This window comes from Heterodontus francisci, chromosome 13, assembly GCF_036365525.1.
Source record: "Heterodontus francisci isolate sHetFra1 chromosome 13, sHetFra1.hap1, whole genome shotgun sequence".
Lineage (NCBI taxonomy): Eukaryota > Metazoa > Chordata > Chondrichthyes > Heterodontiformes > Heterodontidae > Heterodontus > Heterodontus francisci.
The window spans coordinates 19,046,001-19,070,951 of NC_090383.1; the positions used below are offsets into that span (position 1 = coordinate 19,046,001).

General features: G+C 44.4%; 1 protein-coding gene across 2 annotated transcripts in view; it reads right to left on the bottom strand.

Annotated features, from left to right (window-relative positions):
* Nucleotides 1–24,951, bottom strand: part of esr1 (estrogen receptor 1) — a 288,089-nt gene that overhangs the window by 181,060 nt on the left and 82,078 nt on the right. The window contains exon 3 of one of the 2 annotated variants that reach the window (XM_068044450.1): nt 17,069–17,182. In XM_068044450.1, coding sequence (XP_067900551.1) covers nt 17,069–17,182 — 114 coding nt within the window. Of the gene's footprint in view, nt 1–17,065; nt 17,183–24,951 lie in introns of both variants that reach the window. The other variant, XM_068044449.1, reaches the window with a different exon arrangement.

The following is a 24,951-nucleotide window of genomic DNA, read 5'->3' on the forward strand; positions in this document are numbered from 1 at the left end:
CACAAAAAACATACCAGAAATAATGGGGAACCAAGGGATTAATGAAAGTGAGGAACTGAAGTAATTAATATTAGTAAATAAAAGCAGAAGGCTTCGGAAGATTGATTAAAGGAAAGAAAACAGAGAGTAGGAATAAGTGGGCCATTTTCAGGTTGGCAGGCTGTTACCAGTGGAGTGCTGGAAGGATCAGTGCTGGGGCCTCCTATTTACAATATATAATAGTGACCTAGATGAAAGGACTGTACAAAGCGAGGTGGAAAAATAAACTGTGTGATGAGTGGGCAAGAAAATGGCAGATGCGGTATAATGTGGGAAAATGTGAGGTTTATAACTTTGGTAGGAAGAACAGAAAAACTAAATATTCTTTAAATGCTTTGAAACTATTAAATGTTAGTGTTCAGAGGAATTGGGGTGTCCTTGTATAAGAAATACAGCAAGTTAACATGCACGGACAGCAATCAACCGAGAAGGCAAATGGTATATTGGCCGTTATTGCAGGAGGGTTAGAGTACAAAAGTAAGGAATTCTTGCTGCAATTGTACAAGATTTTTGTGAGACATTACCTGGAATAGCATGTACAAATTTGGTCTCCATACCTAAGGAAGGATATACTTGCCTTAGAGGAAGTGCAAAAAAGGTTCACTAGATTGATTCCTAGGATGAGAGAGTTGTCCTACGAGGAGAGATTGAATAGAATGGGCTTTTACTCACTGGAGTTTAGAAGAATGAGAGTTGATCTCATTGAAACATATAAGATTCTGAGAGGACCTGACAGAGTAGATACTGAGAGGCTGTTTCCCCTGGCTGGAGTGTTTACAGCTCGGGGGCATAATCTCAGAACAAAGGGACGACTATTTTGGACTGAGATGAGGAGAAGTTTCTTCACTAAGAGGGTTGTGAATCTTTGGAACTCTCTACCATAGAAGGCTGTGGATGCTCAGACATTGAGTATGTTCGAGGCTCAGATCAACACAATTTTGGACCCTAAGGAAATCAAGGATATTGGGATCCGGCGGGAAAGTGGGGTTGTGGTGGAGGGTCAGCCATGATCTTATGAAATGGCGGAGCGGGCTCAGGGGGCCACATGGCCTACCCCTACTCCTGCTCTTATTTCTTATGTTATCACCTGACGATATTGGATCATCTGGAGCTCTTAGATTATCAGGGGAGTAGTATAAGGGTTTGAAATGGTTAATGTTTGGAACAGTGTGAGTAATATCTCCCACTATGATGATGTAAGAGATCACTTGAAGAGAAGTAGCATGGCATCAGTGGAGTTAGACATACTTATGTAAAGCTGTATATAGTCCCTTAATATGTAATGCTTCACAAACCACTGACCACCTCCAGGCGCGTATCCATTGTCTCTCGAGATAAGGAGGCCCAAAAGAAAAGAATATGTAATAAACTAGCTATTGTTAATACTTACCAAAGACTCAGTAATCTCTCCTAGCTAAACTACCCAAACACATACCATGGTGAACAGTGATGGTTCTTGCCATATAACACCCAGAAAATTTTGAAAAGATGATGGAAAGTCAGACCAGAAAAAAAGTCGTGCCAAAACTGCAGAACTCGAGAAGAGGCTGTGAGAAGCTTCAGAACTGCTCTGTGGACAAAGTGGAGGCATGGAGAGTTGGGGAGTCAGCTTGCAGAGGAATTCAGGCTGCACCACAGAGGCGTGGTGGTTTGTGAAAACAAATCCCGGTCCAGTGATTGCAGGCTTCAAGTCGGAGAACCAAGCAATGATCGGGGATCTGGTGAGCAACCCTTAAAAAAAGGTTGGAAATTGTTTTTAGCATGCGCTGGGTTGGCAGCACTGGGAAAACCAAATCACTAACAAGGGCAGATCTGAGGTCGGCACACTACACATGGCGACCGCAAGGCAGCACGAAAAAAAAGCGGCTGCAAATACTCAATACTCCAGGTGAAGTGTGGGAAGAGATTATTGAAATAATGCTGCAAAGTTGCATTCATGAAATAAATACCTTGTCTAGCAAAGAGATTTCCCATTGAAAGACAGTGACCGCAGCAGGAGTCAGTGCGAGACTGAGCAGCATGGGAAAACTTCCAAAACTGGAGGAAAAATTTAAAGCTATAAACTATCTAGAAAACTTAGAAAAACTATGGATCTTAAAATTACACTACCAGAGAGGTTTGGACACAAGGAAGGACCAAATCAAACTCAAAACTGGTCACTTTGAAGAAAAAGATTTTTGAGGTACTGAATTGCTTCAAAATTATATCGCATGTCTGAAGCAGAACAAGTCAATACATTACTTTATTCCACAGGAGCAATAACAGACAATGCTATTGCAAGACAAGGCATTAATGAAACATCAGATAAATTTGGAGAAGTTTTAAAAGCCTTTGATAACTATTTCAACCTGAGGAGCAACAAGATTCTAGAAAGGGCCAAATTTAACAGAGAGTCCAGAAACCAGGTGAACCGGTAGATGCTTTTATTAATAATCTTTACAGGCTTGTTGAAGAATGCAAATATAGCGGCCTTAAAGCAGAATTAATACGAGACTGCATTGTAGTAGGTATTGCTGATGAATCCCTTTAGGATTTATTGCAGTCTAAGGAAGCCCTCATCCTAGACAAAGCAATACAGCTGGTGAGACAAGCAGAGGTCTGTAATCAGAACAGAGCAATCCTGAGAGGTGAAGAAAAAACTTGATTCAGGAAACCTCCTTTGTGATTGTCCGGATCTACTGTTGACCATTCTACACAGCAGGATATTAACTTTATTAATGTGATTGAGCCGTATTCTCAGTTCATCACAATGGCCAGCAAGCTCAAAAAGCTCCAAGAAATTTGTCACGCTCAGATGCAAGATGAGGAATGCATCCATATCCGCCAATATTGCACGTAAAGTTGGCCACAGCAGCGGCATCCCAGTGGTAAGGTGATGAAAATCCTCTTTGAGCACAGAAAGCACTTTACTATTGTGGATGATTTGCTGGTATATGAGGAGAGGATGGTGATTCCAGTATCACTCCGGACAGATAACTTGGAGAAAATAAACCAGGGCCACATGAATATCATGAAATGCAGAGCACAGGCTCATTCGTCCATGTGGTAGCTGGGAATATCAAGATGTATAGAAGAAATTATTTCTAATTGCCAGATATGCACAGTGCACAGACCAGACCAGAGGGAACCCCTTATCTCGACCCAATTTCCAGACTGTGGGAACGTGTGGGGATGGATCTATTCATGTTTAATGGAAAACCCTATCCAATTGTCATTGATTATTTTTCCAGGTGGATTGAAGTCAAATGTTTGTGCACATTGACTATGGAGACAGTCATTCGAGCTTTAAAGGAGATCTTTGCAACACTTGGCATTCCTGACCAGATTGTTTCCAATGATGGTCCACACTTTGCAAACGACTACTTTACACATTTTGCAGAAAACTGTGGATTTGTACATCTTACAAGTTCCCCTAAATATCCACAATCTAATGGTGAAGTTGAAAGAGGAGTCACAACTATCAAAGCACTGCTAAATAAGAATGAACAGCACTCCTGAACTACAGATCTACTCCATTACTATGTGGATTAGCACCATCAGAACTGTTGATGGGAAGGAAGCTCAAAACACAACCTCCAATCCGACCTAAAAAATTACTTCCAGGACTGGAAGTCCAGGACTATCAGAGTTCAAGACAGAGAAAAGTCTTATCGAAAACAACAAGCTTATAATTATAACAGGAGCTATTGTACCAAGAACCTACCCAAGTTGATGGAAGGAGAAAAGGTATGGTTACAAGACCAAGGCAGAGAAGGAGTGATCATCCAGTGTGACGATAATCAGCAGAGATCTTATTTAGTACATAGATCAGAAGGTACTATAATGAGAAACAGGAGAAATCTTATTTCTATTCATCAAAGACATCAATCAGTCATACATTTGGATGAACCAGATGTTGAACCTGAAATTCAGAAAGCACCGGATACTACAAACCTCAATGAAGGCAATCCAACGAGTTCACAGACAGACTACTGATCTTCCGAACCTGACAAGACCGCGATCAGGGAGAGTTGTGAAGCCTCCTGACATTGAATCTGTGTTGTCAGAGGCTTGGGGGGAGATGGGGTAGTATGTAAAAAGTAAAAATGAATGTACAGAAAAAATATGGACAAAGACTTGGGGGAGGGGGAGATGTAGTATAAGATATAGTATAAGTAGTATGACATCAGTGGAGTTAGACATACTTATGTAAAGCTGTATATAGTTCCTTAATATGTAATAACCTAGTTATTGTTAAAATTTACCAAAGACTCAGTAATCTCTCCTAGCTAGCCTAACCAAACATACAACAAGGGGCTCCTAGATCACCTGGGGATATTCGTTCACCTGAGTATATTAGATCAGCCGGGGTTTGTCGAGTACCTGGGGTTATTAGTCCAATTTGTGGTACAGGATCACCAAGGAGTAATAGATTACCTAAGTGTGTTAGATCACTTGGGATATCAGACTAGTGTGCATTGGATGACCTATTGATATTGGATCACCTGATGATATTGGATCATGTGGAGCTACCAGATCACCTGGGGATATTGTATCACATAGGCCTATCAGATAATTTGTGTGTGAAGATTATCTGGTCATGTTAGATGGCCTGAGTGCATTGGATTATCTGTGGGTATTGGATCACCAGGGGGCATTATATCACCTGGGCCACTAGATGAACTGGAGTTATTAGTTCATCTAAATGTATTAGGCCACTTAAATATATTAGATTGAAATATATTTTATATTTCTGGCTAGTTACTCTCATTCTGTTTTCTCCCTCTATCAATTTTTGGTCATCCTTTGCTGGTATCTAAAACTCTCCCAATGTTCAGGGTTTCTACTCTCCTTGGCAATATTATCAGCCTCTTCTTTTAATCCAATACTATTCTTAGCATCTTTAGCTAGCCATGGATGGATCTCTTTTCCCATGGACTTTTTAATTTCTCTATGGAATGTAGATTTGTAGGCCCATTATGAAATATTTTTAAATGTCTTAACAATTAATGTTTTAAATGATTGCTCATTTACCCTCATAGCTTTTAATCTAATATCCCAATATACCTTAGCAACTCACCCTTCATACCTACATAATCGACTTCATTTAAGTTCAGTACTCTAGCTTTGGACTTAGGTAGGTCACTCTCAGACTTAATGTGAAATTCTATAATATTATGAACACTCTTTTTCAGAGGATCCCTTACTATGTGATTACTAATTAACCCTATCTCATTACACAAAACAAAATCTAAAACAATCTCTTCCCTGGTTAGTTCCACTACATATACTAAGAAACTGTCTCAAAGGCATTCCATAAACTTGTCCTCCAAACAACTTTGCCAATTTGATTTGTCCAATCTATATGAAGATTAAAGTTCCACACTGCGGCACAGTGGCGCAGTGGTTAGCACTGCAGCCTCACAGCTCCAGTGACCCGGGTTCAATTCTGGGTACTGCCTGTGTGGAGTTTGCAAGTTCTCCCTGTGTCTGCGTGGGTTTTCTCCGGGTGCTCCGGTTTCCTCCCACAAGCCAAAAGACTTGCAGGTTAGTAGGTAAATTGGCCATTATAAATTGCCCCTAGTACAGGTAGGTGGTAGGGAAATATAGGGACAGGTGGGGATGTGGTAGGAATATGGGATTAGTGTAGGATTAGTATAAATGGGTGATTGATGGTCGGCACAAACTCGGTGGGCCGAAGGGCCTGTTTCAGTGCTGTATCTCTAAACAATGGGTTGAATTTAGTGGAGCTGGCGGGGGCTCCCGACACCGGGCCGAAAAGTCGGTGGGAAACCCATCTCAGCCATTCAGAGCCCCCCAGCTCTATTTAACGGCTCCCGGGCAATTAAAAGCTCGGTGCCAGGACTCCCTTCCCCTTAAAGATGGGGATCCTGCCACCAAGATGTTCCCGCCAATCAGAGAGCCAGCAGCTCAGTAGTATCATCAGCACCACTGGGAGCGGTGGCCACTGCTGGTACTGCAGAAAGCCTTGGAACCAGGCCCAGCACTGGAGACCTACTCAGGTAAGTGAGGTGGGCGTTGAGTGCAGGGGGAGGGGGGTTCAGGGAGATGGGCTGTTTTCTGCTGGTGGTCCTTTGTGGGTCACAGACTGCCCATGAAGGAGGACCCCACCAAAGCCTGCAGGGAGGTTGCCTCGTTTTACTGGGCAACCTCCCCTTGTGGCAGCGGTTGCCCCCACTCCCCCCCCACCCCCCCCCCCCCCCCCACCCCCGTCGCCGGCATAATTCCAGCAGTGGTGGGAAGAGGCTCTTAAATGGCCTAAACTGACTTAATTCGCAGTGCAATGGCTAGGCCCCCACCTCCTGCCGCAATTCTATGGGCCCCTTGCTTCCTAGCCCGTCTCTCTGGGGTCCATTAAATCCAGCCCAAATATTGCATTGCTTTTGTTACAAATTCCTCTTATTTGTTGTTTAATACTTCGTCCAGCAGTATAGCGGCTGGTAGGGGGCCTGTAAAAAACTCCAACTAGCATTTTCTGGCCTTTGTTATTTCGTATCTCCAACCCATACTGATCCTAAATTCTGCTCTTACGAGCCAAGGTCTTGCACACTACTGTCCTTATATCTTCCTTTGTTATCAGAGCTACCCTGCCCCCACCTTTTCCATTTTGTCTGTCTTTTTGAAATGTCAAGTGCCATGGAATATTTAGTTCCCAACCTCTGGTCACCTTACAACCATGTCTCTGTAATGACAATGAGATCAAAACCATTTATTTCTATTTGTGCCATAAATTCACCTTCTTGCTATGAATGCTTCGTGCATTCAGATAAAGCACCTTTGATTTTAACTTTTTTACCATTTTTCTCTTACTTGACCTTATTCACTGATGAATTATTCCCATTAAACATTTCCTCCTTCCCTATCACACTGCGTATCTTTATTCAAATCACTACACTGCTTTTCTCTTTAGATTTATAAATTTTCCTTCACTTGAACCCTTCTCCCTTTTAAGTTTCAAGCCCTAACTACAGCACTAGTTATATAATTTGCCAAGACACTGGCCCCAACCCGGTTTAAGTGGAGTACATCTCAACAGCTCCCTCTTTCCCCAGTCCTGGTGCCTATGCCCCATGAATCGAAACCCCGTCTCCCGTACCAGTCTTTAAGCCACGCATTTAACTTTCCAATCTTTTTGACTCTATGCCAACTTGCGTATGGTTCAGGTAGTAATCCATCGATTAGTACCTTTGAGGCTCTGCTTTCTAATTTGAACCCTAGGTCCTGAAACTCCCTCAGCAGAAACTTATTCCTCATTCAATCTATGTACTACATGAACTACAATAACTGGATTCTCCCCTTCCCATTCCAAACTCGTTTCCAGCCGTGAGATGTCTTTAGCCTTGGCACCAGGCTTTAGGTCGTGGCTGCAGAGCATAGTATTTATCCCCCTGACTATACTGACCCTACCACCGCAACATTCCTTTTCGTCCTCACCATTTGAATCAGCTGGGGGTATTAGATCACCTATGTATTAGTTCACCTGAGTGTGGTAGATCACCTGGGTTATTAGGTCACCTGGATGAAATAGATTATCAGGGCATATTAGATCACCCAGGTGCAATAGATCACCTGGGTTCACTTACAAACATATGAACATACGAATTATGAGCAGAAGTAGGCCATTTGGCCCTTCTAGCCTGCTCCGCCATTCAATAAGATCATGGCTGATTGATTTGTCTCTCGAATTCCACACTCCCATCTACTCCCAATAACCTTTGATTCTCTTGTCTAACAAGAATCTATCTAGTTCTGCCTTAAAAATATTCAATGACCCTGCCTCCACCACCTTCTGAGGCAGAGAGTTCCAAAAAAGTCGCACAACCCTCTGAGAGAAAATATTTCTCCTCATCTCTGTCCTAAAAGGGTGACCCCTAATTTTAAAACAGTGTCCCCTAGTTCTGGATTCACCCACAAGAGGAAACATCCTTTCCACATCCACCTTGTCAAGACCATTCAGGATCTTATAAACTTCACTATTCTAAACTCTAGTAAAAACAAGCCCTGTCTGTCCAACCTTTGCTCATAAGACAACCCACTTATTCCAGTTATCAATCTAGTAAACCTCCTCTGAACCGCCTCCAACGCATTTACATCCTTCCTTAAATAGGAGACCAAAACTACACACAGTATTTGAGATGTGGTCTCACCAATGCCCTGTATAATCGAAGCATAACATGCTTACTTTTAATTTTCAATTCCTCTCATAATAAAGGATAACATTCCATTAGCCTTCTTTATTACTTGCTGTACCTGCATACTCAAGTTTTGTGACTCATGCACTAGAACACCTAGATCCCTCTGCACTTGGAATTCTGCAGTCATTCTCCATTTCAGTAATACTCTGCCTTTTTATTCTTCCTGCCAAAGTGAACAACTTCACATTTTCTCACATTATACTCTATCTGCCAGATTTTTGCCCACTCACTCAACCTATCTATATCGGTCTGCAACCTCCTTATATCCTTATCACAACATATTTTCCTACCTATCTTTGTGTCATCTGCAAATTTAGCTACTATGCCATCACTCCCCTCATCTAAGTCATTGATCTGAATTGTAAAAAGTTGAGGCCCCAGCACAGACCCCTGTGGAGCTCCACTCATCACATCCTGCCAATCAGAAAAGGACCCATTTATGCATACTCTCTTTTCTGCCAGCCAGCCAATCTTCTATCCATGCTAATATGTTACCCCCTACACCATGAGCTCCTACTTTGAACAATAATCTTTTATGTGGCATCTTGTCAAATGCCTTCTGGAAATGCAAGTACAGTACATCAATGGGCTCCCTTTTATCTACAGCGTATGTTGCTCCCTCAAAGAACTCCAATAAATTGGTTAAATATGATTTCCCTTTCACAAAACCATGCTGACTATTTCCAATTACCTTGAGTTTTTCTAAGTGCCTAGCTATAGCCTCCTTAATGATCGATTCTAACACCTTCCCCATGATAAACGTCAAGCTAACTGGCCTATAGTTACCTGTTTTCTGCCTTGCCCACTTTTTGAATAGAGAGGTTATATTTGCTATTTTCCAGTCTGATGAAACCTTTCCAGAATCTAGCAAATTTTGAAAGATTAACACCAAATTACTACCTCATTAGCCACCTCTTTTAAAACCCTAGGATGAAGCCCATCAGGACCTGGGGACTTGTCTGCCCGCAGCTCCATCAGTTTGATCAGTACCACTTCCCTGGTGATTGTAATTTCACCAAGTTCCTCTTTTCCTTCTACCTCCTGATTTACAGCTATTACTGGAATTTTTTTGCATCCTCTATATGATTGCCCAAAAATGATAGACCACTTTCAGGTGTTACATAACCTAATTGTTTTAGGTGATCTTACAACCACAGATGATCTAAGTGTATTAGGGGCATTAAACCACCTGGAGGTATTAGATCACGTAGAAAAATTAGATCGCCTGAAGTATTAGAGCACCTATGCGTGTTGGATCATCTGGGGTATTAAATCACCTGGAGGTATTAGATCACCAGGGGATAATAGATCACCAAGGGATATTAGATATGGAATGTGATCTCTCAAAATTTTCTTTGTTGCGTGGGGCCTGTTGATTTCAAAGTGTTGTACCTTTAAATTTTTTCTGTGGCCACAAACGTGCAGTTTCTTAAAGGGGACAACTTGTGAGCTGCCTGTACGGTACCTTCATAATTGCTGTGTGACATGTAGCTTAAAGGGACCCTTGGACTTGGTGTATTGGATGATCTATCCATATAGGCTCACCTGGCGATAATGTATCGCTTGATGTTAAGAACATAAGAGATAGGAGTAGATGATATTGGATCATCTGGCAGTTCACTGACATAGGGGTTTTAGATCAACTGAGTTAATAGCACCTACAGGTAATATATTACCGTGGGGTATTGGAATACACAAGTGTATTAGAGTACCTGGGGTTATTAGATCTGGATACATAGGATGACATAAGGTATTGGATCACCTGGAGGTGTTAAATCATTGGCAGGTATAATAGACAGTAGGGGTATTAGATAACCAAAGATTTTGGATCACTTTGAGGAATTGGATAACCTGGGGTAATTGCTCACATAAGCATATTAGATCACCGGGGTATTAGCTCTGGCTGCATTGGATCACCTAGGGGTATTGGAACATCTGGGGATCTTAGTTCACTTGGGGTATTAATCACATAGAAATACTAGATCAGCTGTGGGTCTTAGAACACTTGCATGTAGAAGATCTTCTGGGGCTATCAGAATCACCTGGTGTATTAGAATCAGCTGGAGGTCCTTGCTGACATGGGGGTTTAGATCAACTAAGTTTATTAGATCACTGGGCATATTATATCACCTGGGGACATTGGATCACCTGCAGGTGTTAGAGGGTATAGGAGTGTCGGATTATCTAACTGTGTTAGATTACCTAAGGGGTAGTAGACCACCTGGTGGTATTAGATCAACAGGGTGCACTGGATTTCTTGGGAGTATTAGATCACCTAAATGTGTTAGATCATCTGTGTTAGTAAAGGAAGAGATCAGTGCGGTAGTGAGAAATGATATAGGCACTGGAGATCAAGATGTAGAATCAGTCTGGGTAGAAATAAGAAATAGAAAGGGAAAGAAGACACTGGTGGGAGTAATCTATAGATCCCCCAACAATAGTTCCGCAGTGGGGCACAGTATAAACCAGGAAATACTGGGGGCTTGTAAGAAAGGTACGGCAATAATCAAGGGTGATTTTAATATGCATATAGACTGGATTAATCAAGGGGAGCCTTGAGAGAGAGTTCATTGAATGTATTAGAGATTGTATCTTGGAGCAATATGTTGTGGAACCAACCAGGGAGCAGGCTATTCTAGATTTGGTATTGTGTAATGAGGTGGGATTAATAAATTATCCGAAGGGAGTTCCGAAGAAGGGTCACTGACCCAAAACGTTAACTCTGCTTCTCTTTCCACAGATGCTGCCAGACCTGCTGAGTGAATCCAGCATTTCTTGTTTTTGTTTCAGATTTCCAGCATCCGCAGTATTTTGCTTTTATATTAATAAATTATCACATAGTTAAGGATCCTCTAGGGAAGAGTGATCATAGCATACTAGAATTTCAAATTCAGTTTGAGGGCGAGAAACTGGAGTCCCACACTAGCATTCTGGAGTTGAACAAAGGTAACCACATAGGCATGAGGACATATTTGGCCGTAGTGGACTGGGCAGGAAGACCAAAAGGTAGGACAGTTGATGAGCAGTGGCAGATGTTTAAGGAGGTATTCAAATCCTCCCAACTAAAATATATTCCAGAGAGGAAGAAAAATTGTAAGAGGGGGAAAAACATCCATGGCTAAGCAAGGAAGTTAAGGGTAACATAAAGACAAAAAATAAGGCATATCATATTGCAAAGGCAGGCTGGAAGATTGGAAAACTTGTAAAGATCAACAAAGGGTTACTAAAAACAGTAATAAAAACAGCAAAGGTAAATTATGAAAGAAAACTAGTGCAAAATATAAAAACAGATAGCAAAAGCTTCTCTAAGTATACAAAAGGGAAGAGAGTAGAGTGAATGTTGGTCCCTTGGAGGATGAGACTGGAGAGTTAACAGAGGGGAACATAGAAATGGCGGAGACACTAAATCAGTATTTACCTCAGTTTTCACGGTGGAGGACACTAGTACCATCCCAATAGTAACAAGTAATGCAGAGGTTATAGGAAGGGAGGAACTTAGAACAATCATCATCGCTAGGGAAAAAGTACTGAGCAAACTATTGGGATTGAAGGCAGACAAGGGGAGGTGTCGAGGGGGAAGGGGAAGGGAGGGATGGGGAGGGAGGGGGAGAGGGGAGGAGGAGGGAGGGGGAGGGAGGGGGAGAGGGGAGGATGAGGAAGGGGGAGAGGGAGGGAGGAGGGAGGGAGTGGAGGGAAGGAAGGGAGGGAGGAGAGGGAAGGGGAGGGGAGGGGAGGTAAGGGGAGGGGAGGGGAGGGAGGAGAGGAGGGGGAGGGAGGGAAGGGAAGGGAGGGAGGGGGAGGGGGTGAGGGTGAGGGGAGGGGGAGAGGGGAGGGGTGAAGGGCAGGGGGGAGGGAGGGGAAGAGGGGAGGGCTGAGGGGAGGGAGGGAGTGAGGGGAGGGGGGATGGGAGTGGGGAGGGGAGGGGAGGGGAGGGGAGGGGATGGGAGGTGGGGGACAGGAGGGGTGCAGAGGGGAGGGATGGGTGAGGGGATGGGAGCCGGGAGAGGGGAGAGGGGAGAAGGGAGAGGGGAGGGAAGAGGGGTGGGGAGGGGGAGGGGAGAGGGGAGTGGAGGGGAGGGGCGAGGGGAAGGGGGGAGGGGCGAGGGGGGAGGAGGAGGGAGGGGGAGAGGGGAGGGGGGAGAGGGGAGAGGGAGGGGAGAGGGGAGGAGGAGGGGAAGTGGGGAGGGGGAGGGAGGGGGAGGGGAGGGGGAGGGGAGGGGAAGGGAGGTGGGTGAGGGGCGGGGAGGTGGGTGAAGGGAGAGGGATGGGAGAGGCGGGAGGGGAGGGAGGAGAAGGATGGGGAGAGGGGAGGGTGAGGGAGGGGGAGAGGGGAGGGGAGGGGGGAGAGGGGAGGGGCGGGGGAGGTAAAAGGGAGAGGGGAGGGGGGAGGGATGGGAGGGGAGGGAAGGAAGGGAGGGAGGGGAGGGGAGGGAAGGGAGGGGAGGGGAGGGAAGGAAGGGACGGGGAGGGGAGGGAAGGAGGGGAGGGAATGGAGGGAAGGGAAGGGAGGGACGGGAGGGGAGGGGGAGGGGGAGCGGAGAGGGGTTGAGGGGAGGGGGGATGAGTGGAGGGCGGGAGGGAATGAAAGGAGGGAGGGGAGGAAAGGGAGGGAAGGAAGGGAGGGAGGGGAGGGAAGCGATTGGAAGGGAGGGTGGGGAGAGTAGAAGGAATGGAGGGCGGGGGGAGGGAAGGGGTAGGAAAGGGGGTAGGGGGGAGGAAAAGGGGAGAGTGGCGGAGGAAAGGGGGGAGCGAGGGGAGGAAAGTGGAGAGGGAAGGGAAGGGAAGGAGGGGAGAGGGGAGGAGAGAAGGGGGTGGGGGAGGGAGGGGGGAGGGAAGGGGAGAAGGGAAGGGAAGGGAGGGAAGGGAAGGGAAGGGAAGGGAAGGGAGGGAAGGGAAGGGAAGGGAAGGGAAGGGAGGAATGGGAAGGGAAGGGAAGGGAAGGAAGGAATTGCATTATATACAGTTTTCACTACTACTGGACGTCTCAAAATGCACTGCAGCCAATGAAATACTTTTGAAGAGTAGTCAATGTTGTAATGTATTGAACACGGCAGCCATTTGCACAAAGCAAGGTCCCACAAACAGCAATGTGATAATGACCAGATGATTTGTATTAGTGATGTTGATTGAGAGATAAATATTGGCCCGGACACCAGGGATAACTGTTCTGTTCTTCAAAATAACACAATGGGATCTTTTACATCCACCCAAGCAGGTAGAAGGGGCCTTGGTTTAACATCTCACCCAAAAGACAGAACCTCCAATAACATTGATTTTTATGCTCAAGCCCTATGGTGGAACTTGAACCCAGAACCTTGTAATATAGAGGCTATATTTCTATCAACTGAGCCATGGCTGATTACTGGATCAACTGGAAATATTAAACCATCTAAATGTGTTGACCATCTGTGGTTATTAACTCTGATTGTATTGGGTCTCCTCAGCATGTTGGATCTCCTGCTGGTATTACCTATCTGGGCCTATTAGATCGCTTGGCTGTATTAGATTACTTGGGTTCATTTGATTACCTGGGCACATTAGATCATCAGGGGGTATTAGATCAGCTGATGATCTTGAATCACTTGGGGGGGTGTTATATCACCTGGGGTCTTAAATCTACTGGGGATCTTATATCACCTGGTGTTAGATCACCTATGGATATTAGATCTCTGGGCTAATTCGATCATATAGGTGTATTAGATCATCTAGGGGTATTAGTTCTGATTGTATTGGGTCACATAGAAACATTGAATGATTACAACACACAAGGAGGCCAATTTATCAAATGTCTTCTGGAAGTACATATAAATAAAACCAATAGACATTCCCCTGTCCACTCATTCAGTCACCTCTTCAAAAAATTCATCAAGCATAGCCTACCCAGTACAAACCCATGCTGGCTTGCTCTCATCAGGTGAAAATGTCAAGGCTTTCGGGCACTCTATCCTGAATTATAGATTCTAGTAATTTCCTGACAATAGGTTTAGACTAACTGATCTATAATTCTCTGGTTTCCTTCTCTCACCTTTCTTAAATAGCGGAGTGACATAACTAATTTTCCATTCTAAAGGAACGGTTCCCAAGTCAAGAGAACTTTGGAAGATTACGGTTTGGGTATCTGCAATGGTTTTAACCCCCCTTTACTTCAAACCCTGAGATGGAAACCATTTTGTTCTGGAGGGCTTGTCACTCATTAGGGACATTATTTTCTTCATTACTGTTATTTTGCTTACATTAATTTTGGTGAGACCCCTTCCCTGATTCAATATCAGTTTTCTTGCGATGCCCGGCATGCTATCCTCTTCCTTTACCGTCAATACTGATGCAAAGTAATTATCAACATGTCCACTATTTCCTTGACAATTTCACTGCTATCAGTTTTCAAGGGGTTCACGTTGCTCCTCTTTTTCCGAATATAATTCTAACCTCCCACTGTGAGGCTGCCTCTGATGCACTGCTGACACAGCCGGGGGTGGGGGGGCAGGGGGCGGGGGGGGCCCTTGCACCTGCCATAGAATTTCATTGCTGCGCACAATTTAGGGCTAGTTGCCCTTTTAAATACTTTGATTGGCTACCCGCTACCTGCCACAGGGAGCCCACAGGGAACACTTTGGGGAGAGAACCCGACGCACCTCTGTCTGATTTTCCATGCCTGCCCACCCATCCCATGCCTCCAAAGCCACCTCCACAGGCCTAGGAGGATTCAATCCACTATCTGTTTTGAGACCTTTTGCCTGCATTGGGTTATAAAATAGAGGGGAGATGGTGTTGTAGTGGCAATGTCACTGAATTAGTAATCCAACAACTAATGCCCTAAGAGCATGCGTTCAAATCCCACCATGACAAACCCAGAGCAATGTTGTTGACTCTTAACTACCCTCTGAAATGGCCTAACAAGCCATTCAATTATCAAGGGCAATTATGGATAGAAAGCAAATGTTGGCCTTGCCAGCAATGCCCACATCCCATGAAAGAATAAAAAGGATCACTAGTGATATTGGATTGCCCACAGGCATTAGATTACAGGGGGGTACGTGATCATCTGGGGTTAGCAGACAGTGGTGATATTAGATCACCTGTGTTATTAGGTCTGCTTCCATTGGTGGAGATATTAGATCTCCTAGTGGTGTAGATTATAGAGTCATTTATGGCACAGAAGGAGGCCCTTCAACCCATCATGTCTGTTCTGGCTCTCTACAGAGCAATCCAGTCAGGTTCATTCCCCTGCTCTATCCCTATAGCCCTAGAAATTTATTTCCCTCAATTGCCCATCCAATTTCCTTTTGAAATCATTAATGGTTCTTCCTCCACCACCCTCGTGGGCAGAGAGTTCCAGGTCATTACCACTCACTGCGTGAAAGAGTTCTTCCTCACATTCCCCCTGCATCTCTTGACCAAAACCTTCACTCTGTGCCCCCAAGTCCTTGCACCTGGATATATTGGATTGCATAACTGTATTATATCACCTAGGTGTATTAGATTACCTGGAGTTCTTAAATCACCTGGGTGTATTAGCCCTGATTGCACTGGATCGCCGAGTGATATTGGATTACCTGCGGCTATTGGATAACCTGCATCTATTGGATCATCTGAGTCTGTTAAATGACCTGAGTGTACTATTTCACCTGGGGGTATTAGATCACCAGGGTAATTAAATCATCTATGTGTAATAGATCACTGGGGGTATTAGCTCCAGTTGCAATGAATCATCTGGGGGTATAAAATGAGTTGGAATATTACATCACAAGGGTGTATTAGGTCATGTGAGTACTTTGGATTATCTTGGTGTATTGGATCTCCTGGGGGCATTAGATCAACTAGGGGTATTGGAAGGTTGCATGCCTTGGATTACCTTCATGCATTGGATCTCCTGAAGCTATTGGGTCACCTACGCATATTAGACCACTTCGAGGTACTAGATGAGTTGACGTATTCGATCATCCAGGGTATTAGACCACATGGTGGTATTACATCACCTGAGATATTAAATTGTCTAACTGTAGCAAATCACCAGAAGTATTAAATCTCCTGAGCAGATTTGATGCCCCAGGGGTATTAGATCACATAAGTGTATTAAATCACCAGGGGTATTAGATGCCCTAAGTGTAAGAGATTACCTAGGCAGTATTAGAACACCTAAGTGTATTAGATCACTTAAGGATATTCAATTGCCTAAGTGTATTCGATCACCTGGGAGTGTTAGATTATTTGATTATTAGATAACCTTAGTGCATTAGGCCACCTGTGGGTATTCTGATTGCAATGGTCAACTTGCAATATTGGATTACCTGGGTATTAGATCACCTGGGTGTTTAGATGACTTGGGCATATTTGATCTGGTTGCAAAGGACCACCTAGCAACATTGGAATACCTGAGGGTATTGGATCATCTGGGGATATTAGATTACTTTGAGATATTACATCATTTAAATGTATAAGATCAACAAGGAATATTAGAACTTTTAAGTGTATTAGATCACCTGAGGGTATTTGATCACCTGGGGATATTAGATCACCTGGGTGTGTTAGCTCTGGTTGCATTGGATCACCTAGAGATATTGGATCACTTGATAATATTGAATCACTTGGGCATATTGGATCAACTATGCTAATTAGATCATGGATGTATTAGCTATGAGATTATCTAGGTGCATTATATCATCTCAGGCTATTAGTTCACCCAAGTGCATCATCTAGAAATTGATCAACAGGAGTAATACTGTTTGTTCTTGTCACACCTTTTATTGAAAACATTGACAAAAACAAGCATGCTTCTACTTTTGCAACCTGAACACAGATGACATGAGAACTAAAAGCCAAATACTACATACCACCTTTCATCATGCCCACTTCATAGCATTTACGCAGTCTGCAGGCTTGGCAGCTCTTCCTCCTATTTTTGTCGATAGTGCACTGGTTTGTGGCTGGGCACATGTAGTCATTGTGTCCTGGAAAGAAAGGAGAGATCCCAAATAAATTTCAATCACAGTAGACATTTCTCCTACGTCAACAACACTTTCATTAGTGCCTTTAATGTAGTAAAACGTCCAAAGGTGCTTCATAGGGGCATTATCAGACAAAATTTGACTCCGAGTCACAGATCAACACAAGAAATAGGAGCAGGAGTAGAACATACGACCCCTCAAAACTGCTCTGCCATTCAATACAATCATGATCGATCTTCTGCCTCAACTCCACTTTCTCGCTTGCTTCCCATATCCCTTGTTTCCCTGAGAGATCAACTATCTATCTATCTCAGCCTTAAATATATTCATTGACAACCCTCTGGGGTAGAGAGTTCCGAAGATTCATAACCCTTTGAGTGAAGAAATTTCTCCTCATCTCAGTCCTAAATGATCGGCCCCTTACCTGGAGACTGTGTCCCCGTGATCTAGATTCCCAGCCAGGGGAAAACAATCTCTCAGTGTCTACCCTGTCAAGTTCCTTCAGAATCTTGTACGTTTCAATGAGATCACATCTCCTTCTTCTAAACTCCAGAGAGTATAGGCCCAATTTACTCAGCTTCTCATCATAGAACAACCCTCTCAACCCAGGAACCAATTTAATGAACCTTTGCTGTACTGCCTCCAAAGTGGTAACCTTCCTCAGACATTGAGACCAAAACTGCGCACAGTACACCAGGTGTGGTCTCACTAAAGGCCTGTACAATTGCAGCCAGCCTTCCTTATTCTTGTACTCCGATCCCCTTGCAATAAAGGCTCACATACCATTTGTCCTCCTAATTGCTTGCTGTATCTGCATGCTAACTTTCTGTAAAAGCAAAATACTGCAGATGCTGGAAATCTGAAATAAACACAGAAAGTGCTGGAGGGCGGGAGAGATGAAATGACAAAGATGTCATGGAATAAAAGGCAAAGGGAGTGGTAATAATTGCAACAAAATGCCTCTGCTCTATCACAGACCTTCCCTTTGTTCTTCTTCCCCCCTCCCCCTTTTCACTTCCTCAAAGCCTATGACATTTCTATCCTTTGCCAGTTCTGATGAAAGGTCATCAACCTTTCTCCGCAGATGCTGCCAGACCTGCTGAGAATTTCCGGCACTTTCTGCTTTTGTTGTCAGCTTTCTGTGTTCCTTGTACGAGTTCCTGTGAACATCAACATTTACAAGTTGCACGCCTTTTAAAAAATATTCTGCTTTTCTATTCTTACTATCAAATTGAATAATCTTACACTTACCCACATTATGTTCCATCTGCCACCTTGTTGCCCACTCAAAACTTGTCTATATCTCTTTGCAGCCTCTTTGTGTCCTTCCCAAAGCTTACATTCCCACCTAACTTTGTATCGTCAGCAAACTTTACCCTCGGTGTCTTCGTCCAGGTCATTAATATAGATTGTAAATAGCTGAGGCCCCAGCACTGATCCTTGCAGCACTCCATTAGTCACAGCCTGCCACCTTAAAAATGCACCTTTTATCCCTATTCTTTACTTCCTGTCCATGAACCAATCTTCTATCCATGCTAATATATTACCCCCAACTCCATGAGCTCTTGTGTACTTATCTTTTGTGTGGCATCTTGTTGAATGCCTTTTGGACATCAAGAATACTACATCTACTGGTTCCCCTTTATCTACCCTACTAGTTATATCCTCAAAAAACTGTTATAAATCTGTCAAACCTGATTTCCCTTTCATAAAACCATGTTGACTTTGTCTCATTATACTATGATTTTCAAGTGCATTTTTAAGACTTGCTGAATAATAGATTCCAGCATTTTCCAAACAACTGATATCAGGCTAACTGGCCTATCGTTCCCTGTTTTCTTGCTCCCTCCTTTCTTGAAAACGATGTTATATTTGCTAACTTCCAATTTGTGGGGAACTTTCTAGAATCTAAGGAATTTTGGAAAATCATAAGTAGCGCATCCACTATCTCTGCAGCTACCTCTTTTAGAACCCTAGGATATAGGGCATCAGATCCTGGGTATTTGTGGGCTTTCAGTCATAGAGTCATAGAATTATACAGCACAGAAACAGGCCCTTCGGCCCATCGTGTCTGTGCCAGCCATCAAGCACCTAACTATTCTCGTCCCATTTTCCAGCACTTGGCCCGTAACCTTGTATGCTATGGCGTTTCAAGTGCTCATCCAAATACTTCTTAAATGTTGTGAGGGTGCCTGCCTCTACCACCCCTTCAGGCAGTGCGTTCCAGATTCCAACCACCCTCTGGATGAAAAATGTTTTCCTCAAATCCCCTCTAAACCTCCTGCCCCTTACCTTAAATCTATGCCCCCTGGTTATTGACCCCTCCGCTAAGGGAAAAAGTTTCTTGCGATCTAACCTATCAATGCCTCTCATAATTTTGTCTACCTCAATCATATCTACCCTCAGCTTTCTCTGCTCTAAGGAAAACAACCCTAGCCTTTTCAGTCTCTCTTCATAGCTGAAATGCTCCAGCCCAGGCAACATTCTGGTGAATCTCCTCTGCACCCTCTCCAGTGCAAGCACATCTTTCCTATAGTGTGGTGCCCAGAACAGTACACAGTACTCCAGCTGTGGCCTAACTAGCGTTTTATACAGCTCCATCATAACCTCCCTGCTCTTATATTCTATGCCTCACCTAATAAAGGCAAGTATCCCATATGCCTTCCTAACCACCTTATCTACCTGTGCTGCTGCCTTCAGTGATCTATGGACAAGTACACCAAGGTCCCTCTGACCCTCTGTACTTCCTAGGTTCCTACCTTCTTTGGCCTCCTTGTCTCGAGAGACAATGGGTAAGCGCCTAGAGGTGGTCAGTGGTTTGTGCAGCAGCGCCTGGAGTGGCTATAAAGGCCAATTCTAGAGTGACAGACTGTTCCGCAGGCGCTGCAGATAAAATTGGTTGTCGAGGCTGTTACACAGTTGGCTCTCCCCTTGCACTTCTGTCTTTTTTTCTGCCAACTGCTAAGTCTCTTCGACTCGCCACACTTTAGCCCCGCCTTTATGGCTGTCCGCCAGCTCTGGCGATCACTGGCAACTGACTCCCACGACTTGTGGTCAATGTCACAGCACTTCATGTCGCATTTGCAGACGTCATTAAAGCAGAGACATGGATGGCCGATGGGTCTGGTACCAGTGACGAGCTCGCTGTACAATGTGACCTTGAGGATCCTGCCATCTTCCATGCGGCTCACACGGCCAAGCGATCTTAAGCGCCACTGGCTCAGGAGGATGTATATGCTGGGGATGTTGGCCGCCTCGAGGACTTCTGCGTTGGAGATACGGTCCTGCCACCTGATGCCAAGGGTTCTCTGGAGGCAGCGAAGATGGAATGAGTTGAGACGTCACTCTTGGCTGGCATACATTGTCCAGGCCTCGCTGCCGTAGAGCAAGGTACTGAGGACACAGGCTTGATACACTCGGACTTTTGTGTTCCGTGTTAGTGCGCCATTTTCCCACACTCTCTTGGCCAGTCTGGACTTAGCAGCGGATGCCTTTCCCATGCGCTTGTTGATTTCTGCATCGAGAGACAGATTACTGGTGATAGTTGAGCCTAGGTAGGTGAACTCTTGAACCACTTCCAGAGCATGGTTGCCGATATTGATGGATGGAGCATTTCTGACGCCCTGTCCCAATATGTTCGTTTTCTTGAGGCTGATGGTTAGGCCAAATTCGTTGCAGGCAGCCGCAAACCTGTCGATGAGTCTCTGCAGACACTCTTCTGTGTGAGATGTTAATGCAGCATCGTCAGCAAAGAGGAGTTTCCTGATGAGGACTTTCCATACTTTGGTCTTCGCTCTAAGACGGGCAAGGTTGAACAACCTGCCCCCTGATCTTGTGTGGAGGAAAATTCCTTCTTCTGAAGACTTGAATGCATGTGAGAGCAGCAGGGAGAAGAAGATCCCAAACAGTGTAGGTGCAAGAGCACAGCCCTGTTTCAAGCCACTCAGGATAGGAAAGGGATCTGATGAGGTACCGCTATGCTGAATTGTGCCTTTCATATTGTCATGGAATGAGATGATGATACTTAGTAGCTTTGGTGGACATCCAATCTTGGCTAGTAGTCTGAAGAGACCACATCTGCTGACGAGGTCAAAGGCTTTGGTGAGATCTAAGAAAGCAATGTAGAGGGGCATCTGTTGTTCGAGGCATTTCTCCTGTAGCTGGCGATGGGAGAACAGCATGTCAATGGTGGATCTCTCTGCTCGAAAGCTGCACTGTGCCTCAGGGTAGACACCCTCAGCCAGCTTCTGGAGTCTGTTTAAAAAAACTCGAGCGAAGACTTTCCCCACTGTGCTGAGCAGGGAGATATCATGGTAGTTGTTGCAGTCACCGCGGTCACCCTTGTTTTTATAGAGGGTGATGATATTGTCATCGCACATGTCCTGTGGTACTGCTCCCTCATTCCAGCACAGGCAAATCAATTCATGGAGTGCTGAGAGTATAGCAGGCTTGGCACTCTTGATTATTTCAGGGGTAATGCCGTCCTTTCTGGGGGCTTTTCCACTGGCTAGAGAATCAATGGCATCACTGAGTTCTGATTTTGTTGGCTGTTCGTCCAGCTCATCCATGACTGGCAGAGACTGGGCTGCATTGAGGGCGCATCAGTGACAACATTTTCCCTGGAGTACAGTCCTAGGTAGTGCTCAACCCAGCGGTCCATTTGCTTGCGTTGGTCAGTGATCGTGTCCCCTGATTTAGACTTGAGGGGGGCGGGGGGGGGGGGGCGATCTTCTTGATGGTTGGCCCAAAAGCTCTCTTAATGCCATCATACATTCCTCTGAAGTTTCAGGTGTCGGAGGCCAGCTGAATATGACTGCATAGGTGTTGCCAGTAGTCATTTGCACAGCGCCTGGCTGTTCTTTGTGCAGCGCTTCTGGCTACTTTAGGTGCTACGGATGTTATCTCGCTGGGGGCTTTCTTGTAGTTCAGCAGTGCAATGCGCTTAGCAGCTTTGACAGGCTCCAGCTCTTCAAAGTGAGATTGAAACCAGTCTGCATTCTGCTTCCCACGTTTGCCAAAGGTGGTCATTGCTGAGTCATAGATGGCGTCTCTGATGTGGGTAGGGTCCGACCATCCATTGTATATTCCCTTGCCTTGTTAGTCCTCACAAAATGCATCACCTCACACTTCTCAAGATTAAATTCCATTTGCCACAGCTCCGCCCATTTTACCAGCCCATCTACATTGTCCTGTAATCTAAGGCTTTCCTCCTCTCCTCACTATTTATGACACCACCAATTTTCGTGTCATCGCGAACTTACTGATCATACCTCCTATATTCACATCTAAATCATTAATGTACACTACAAACAGCAAGGGTCCCAGCACCGATCCCTGTGGTACACCACTGGTCACAGGCTTCCACTCGCAAAAACAACCCTCGACTATTACCCTCTGCCTCCTGCCACTAATCCAATTTTAGATCCAAATTGCCCAATTGCCCTGGATCCCATTGGCTCTTACCTTCTTAACCAATCTCCCATGCGGGACCTTATCAAAAGCCTTACTGAAGTCCATGTAGACTACATCAACTGCTTTACCCTCATCTACACATCTGGTCACCGCCTTGAAAAATGCAATCAAGTTAGTTAGACACGATGACAAAACCATGTTGACTATCCCTGATTAATCCCTGCCTCTCCAAGTGGAGATTAATCCTGTTCCTCAGAATTTTTTCCAATATTTTCCCAACCACTGATGTTAGACTCACCGGCCTGTTTATCTGGTTTATCCCTGCTACCTTTCTTAAATAATGGTACCACATTCGCTGTCCTCCAATCCTCTAGTACATCTCCTGTGGTCAGAGAGGATTTGAAAATTTGTGTCAGAGCCCCTGCAATCTCCTCCCTTGCCTCACATAACAGCCTGGTATACAGCTCATCTGGGCCTGGGGATTTATCCACTTTTAAGCCTGCTAAAACAGCTAATACTTCCTCCCTTTCAATGCTAATATGTTCAAGTATATCACAACCCCCTCCTTGATCTCTACACCTACATCGTCCTTCTCCATAGTGAACACAGATGAAAAGTAATCATTTAAAACCTCACCTATGTCCTCCGGCTCCACTCAGATTGCCACTTTGGTCCTTAATAGGCACTACTCTTTTCCTGGTTATCCTCTTGCCCTTAATATACTTATGAAATGCCTTAGGATTTTCCTTTGTCTTGCCCGCCAGTGTTTTTTCATGTCCCTTCTTCGCTCTCCTAATTACTTTTTTAAGTACCCCCTTACGCTTTCTATACTCCTCTGGTGTCTCCACTGTTTTCAGCACTCTGAATCTGCCATAGCCTCCTTTTTTTCCCCTGATCCAATCCTCTATATCCCTTGACATCCAGGGCTCCCTGGACTTGTTGGTCCTACCCTTCACCTTAATGGGTACCTGTTGGCTCTGAACTCTCAGTATTTCCTCTTTGAATTACTCCCACTGATCTGATGTTGACTTTCCTACCAGTAGCTGCTCCCAGTCCACTTTAGCCAGATCCTGTTTTATCATCTTAAAATAGGCCTTCCCCCAATTCAGTACCTTTATTTCCAGTCCATCTTTGTCCTTTTCCATAACTACCTTAAATCTTAGAGTTATGGTCACTATCCGCAAAATGTTCCCTCATTGACACTTCTACCACTTGTCTGGCTTCATTCCCTAGGATTAGGTCCAGTACTGCCCCTTCTCTTGTAGGATTTTCGACGTACTGGCTGAAAAAGCTCTCCTGTTACTTAAGTCCCTTAAGTTTTGCCAATACCTTTTCTCTGCTGATATTAATTACCTTATGTTTCTCACTCTTATTAGCCCATTGGCTACCCTCTATTTTTGGTATGTAATTTGTGTTTTCTACTGTGAAGACAGACACAAAAATATTTGTTCAACATCTCAACATCAACATCATTCCCCATGATAGTTTTTCCTGTCTCTGCCTAGGAACCAACATTTACTTTAGCTACTCTCCTCTTTTTTATTTACTTGTAAAAGCTCTTACATTTTTTTTATATTCCTGGCTAGTTTACACTCATTCTATTAATTTCCCTTTTTATCAACTTTTTGGTGGCCCTTTGCAGGTTTCTAAAACATACCCAATCCTCAAGCTTACTGCTGTTCTTTGCAACATTATAAGTAGGGCCCTACCAAATTCACCACTGTGAAAAATGCATCATGGACCGTGAAATCTCGGGTCGTCATGAAATTGGCCATTTTGCGAACTTCGCATGTTTTAGTGATTGACACAAGGCTCACCTAGCTGATTGCTGGGCATGTTGCAAACTTTGCATGTTTTAGTGATTGACACAAAGCTCACCTCGCTGATTGCTGGGCATGTTGTGAACCTCATGTGTTTTAGTGACTGACACAAAGCTCAACTTGTAGAGGGGCTTCCGGTACAGTTTTGAGAGAAGCAGTCCAAAGTATTATCAGACAAGTGAGAATGCCAGAATGAGCAAATCAAAAACGGCCACAACTATTACCACAGCATATCGAATAAAAGGATTTGGAAGCCAAATTCTGCATGCCATTGTTGGAATACTGTTTTGTACAAGTTGCAATGTTTCATTGGACCACACATGGCGGGCAAAGGTTCAGCGCCACTCAGAGTCCGAAAGTCATCGCAGCAGAAAGAGTGCACCAGACACCGCAGTGCTGGAAAATGAACATGCAAAAAAAAAAGCAACAATTTCATCTCTTTTTAAGAAGTCGACAGAGGGCTCAGGAAATTGTCAATTGATTACAATGGAACTTGTGGATGTTTTTGCAAGTGCCACCATACCATTGGAAATCTTGATC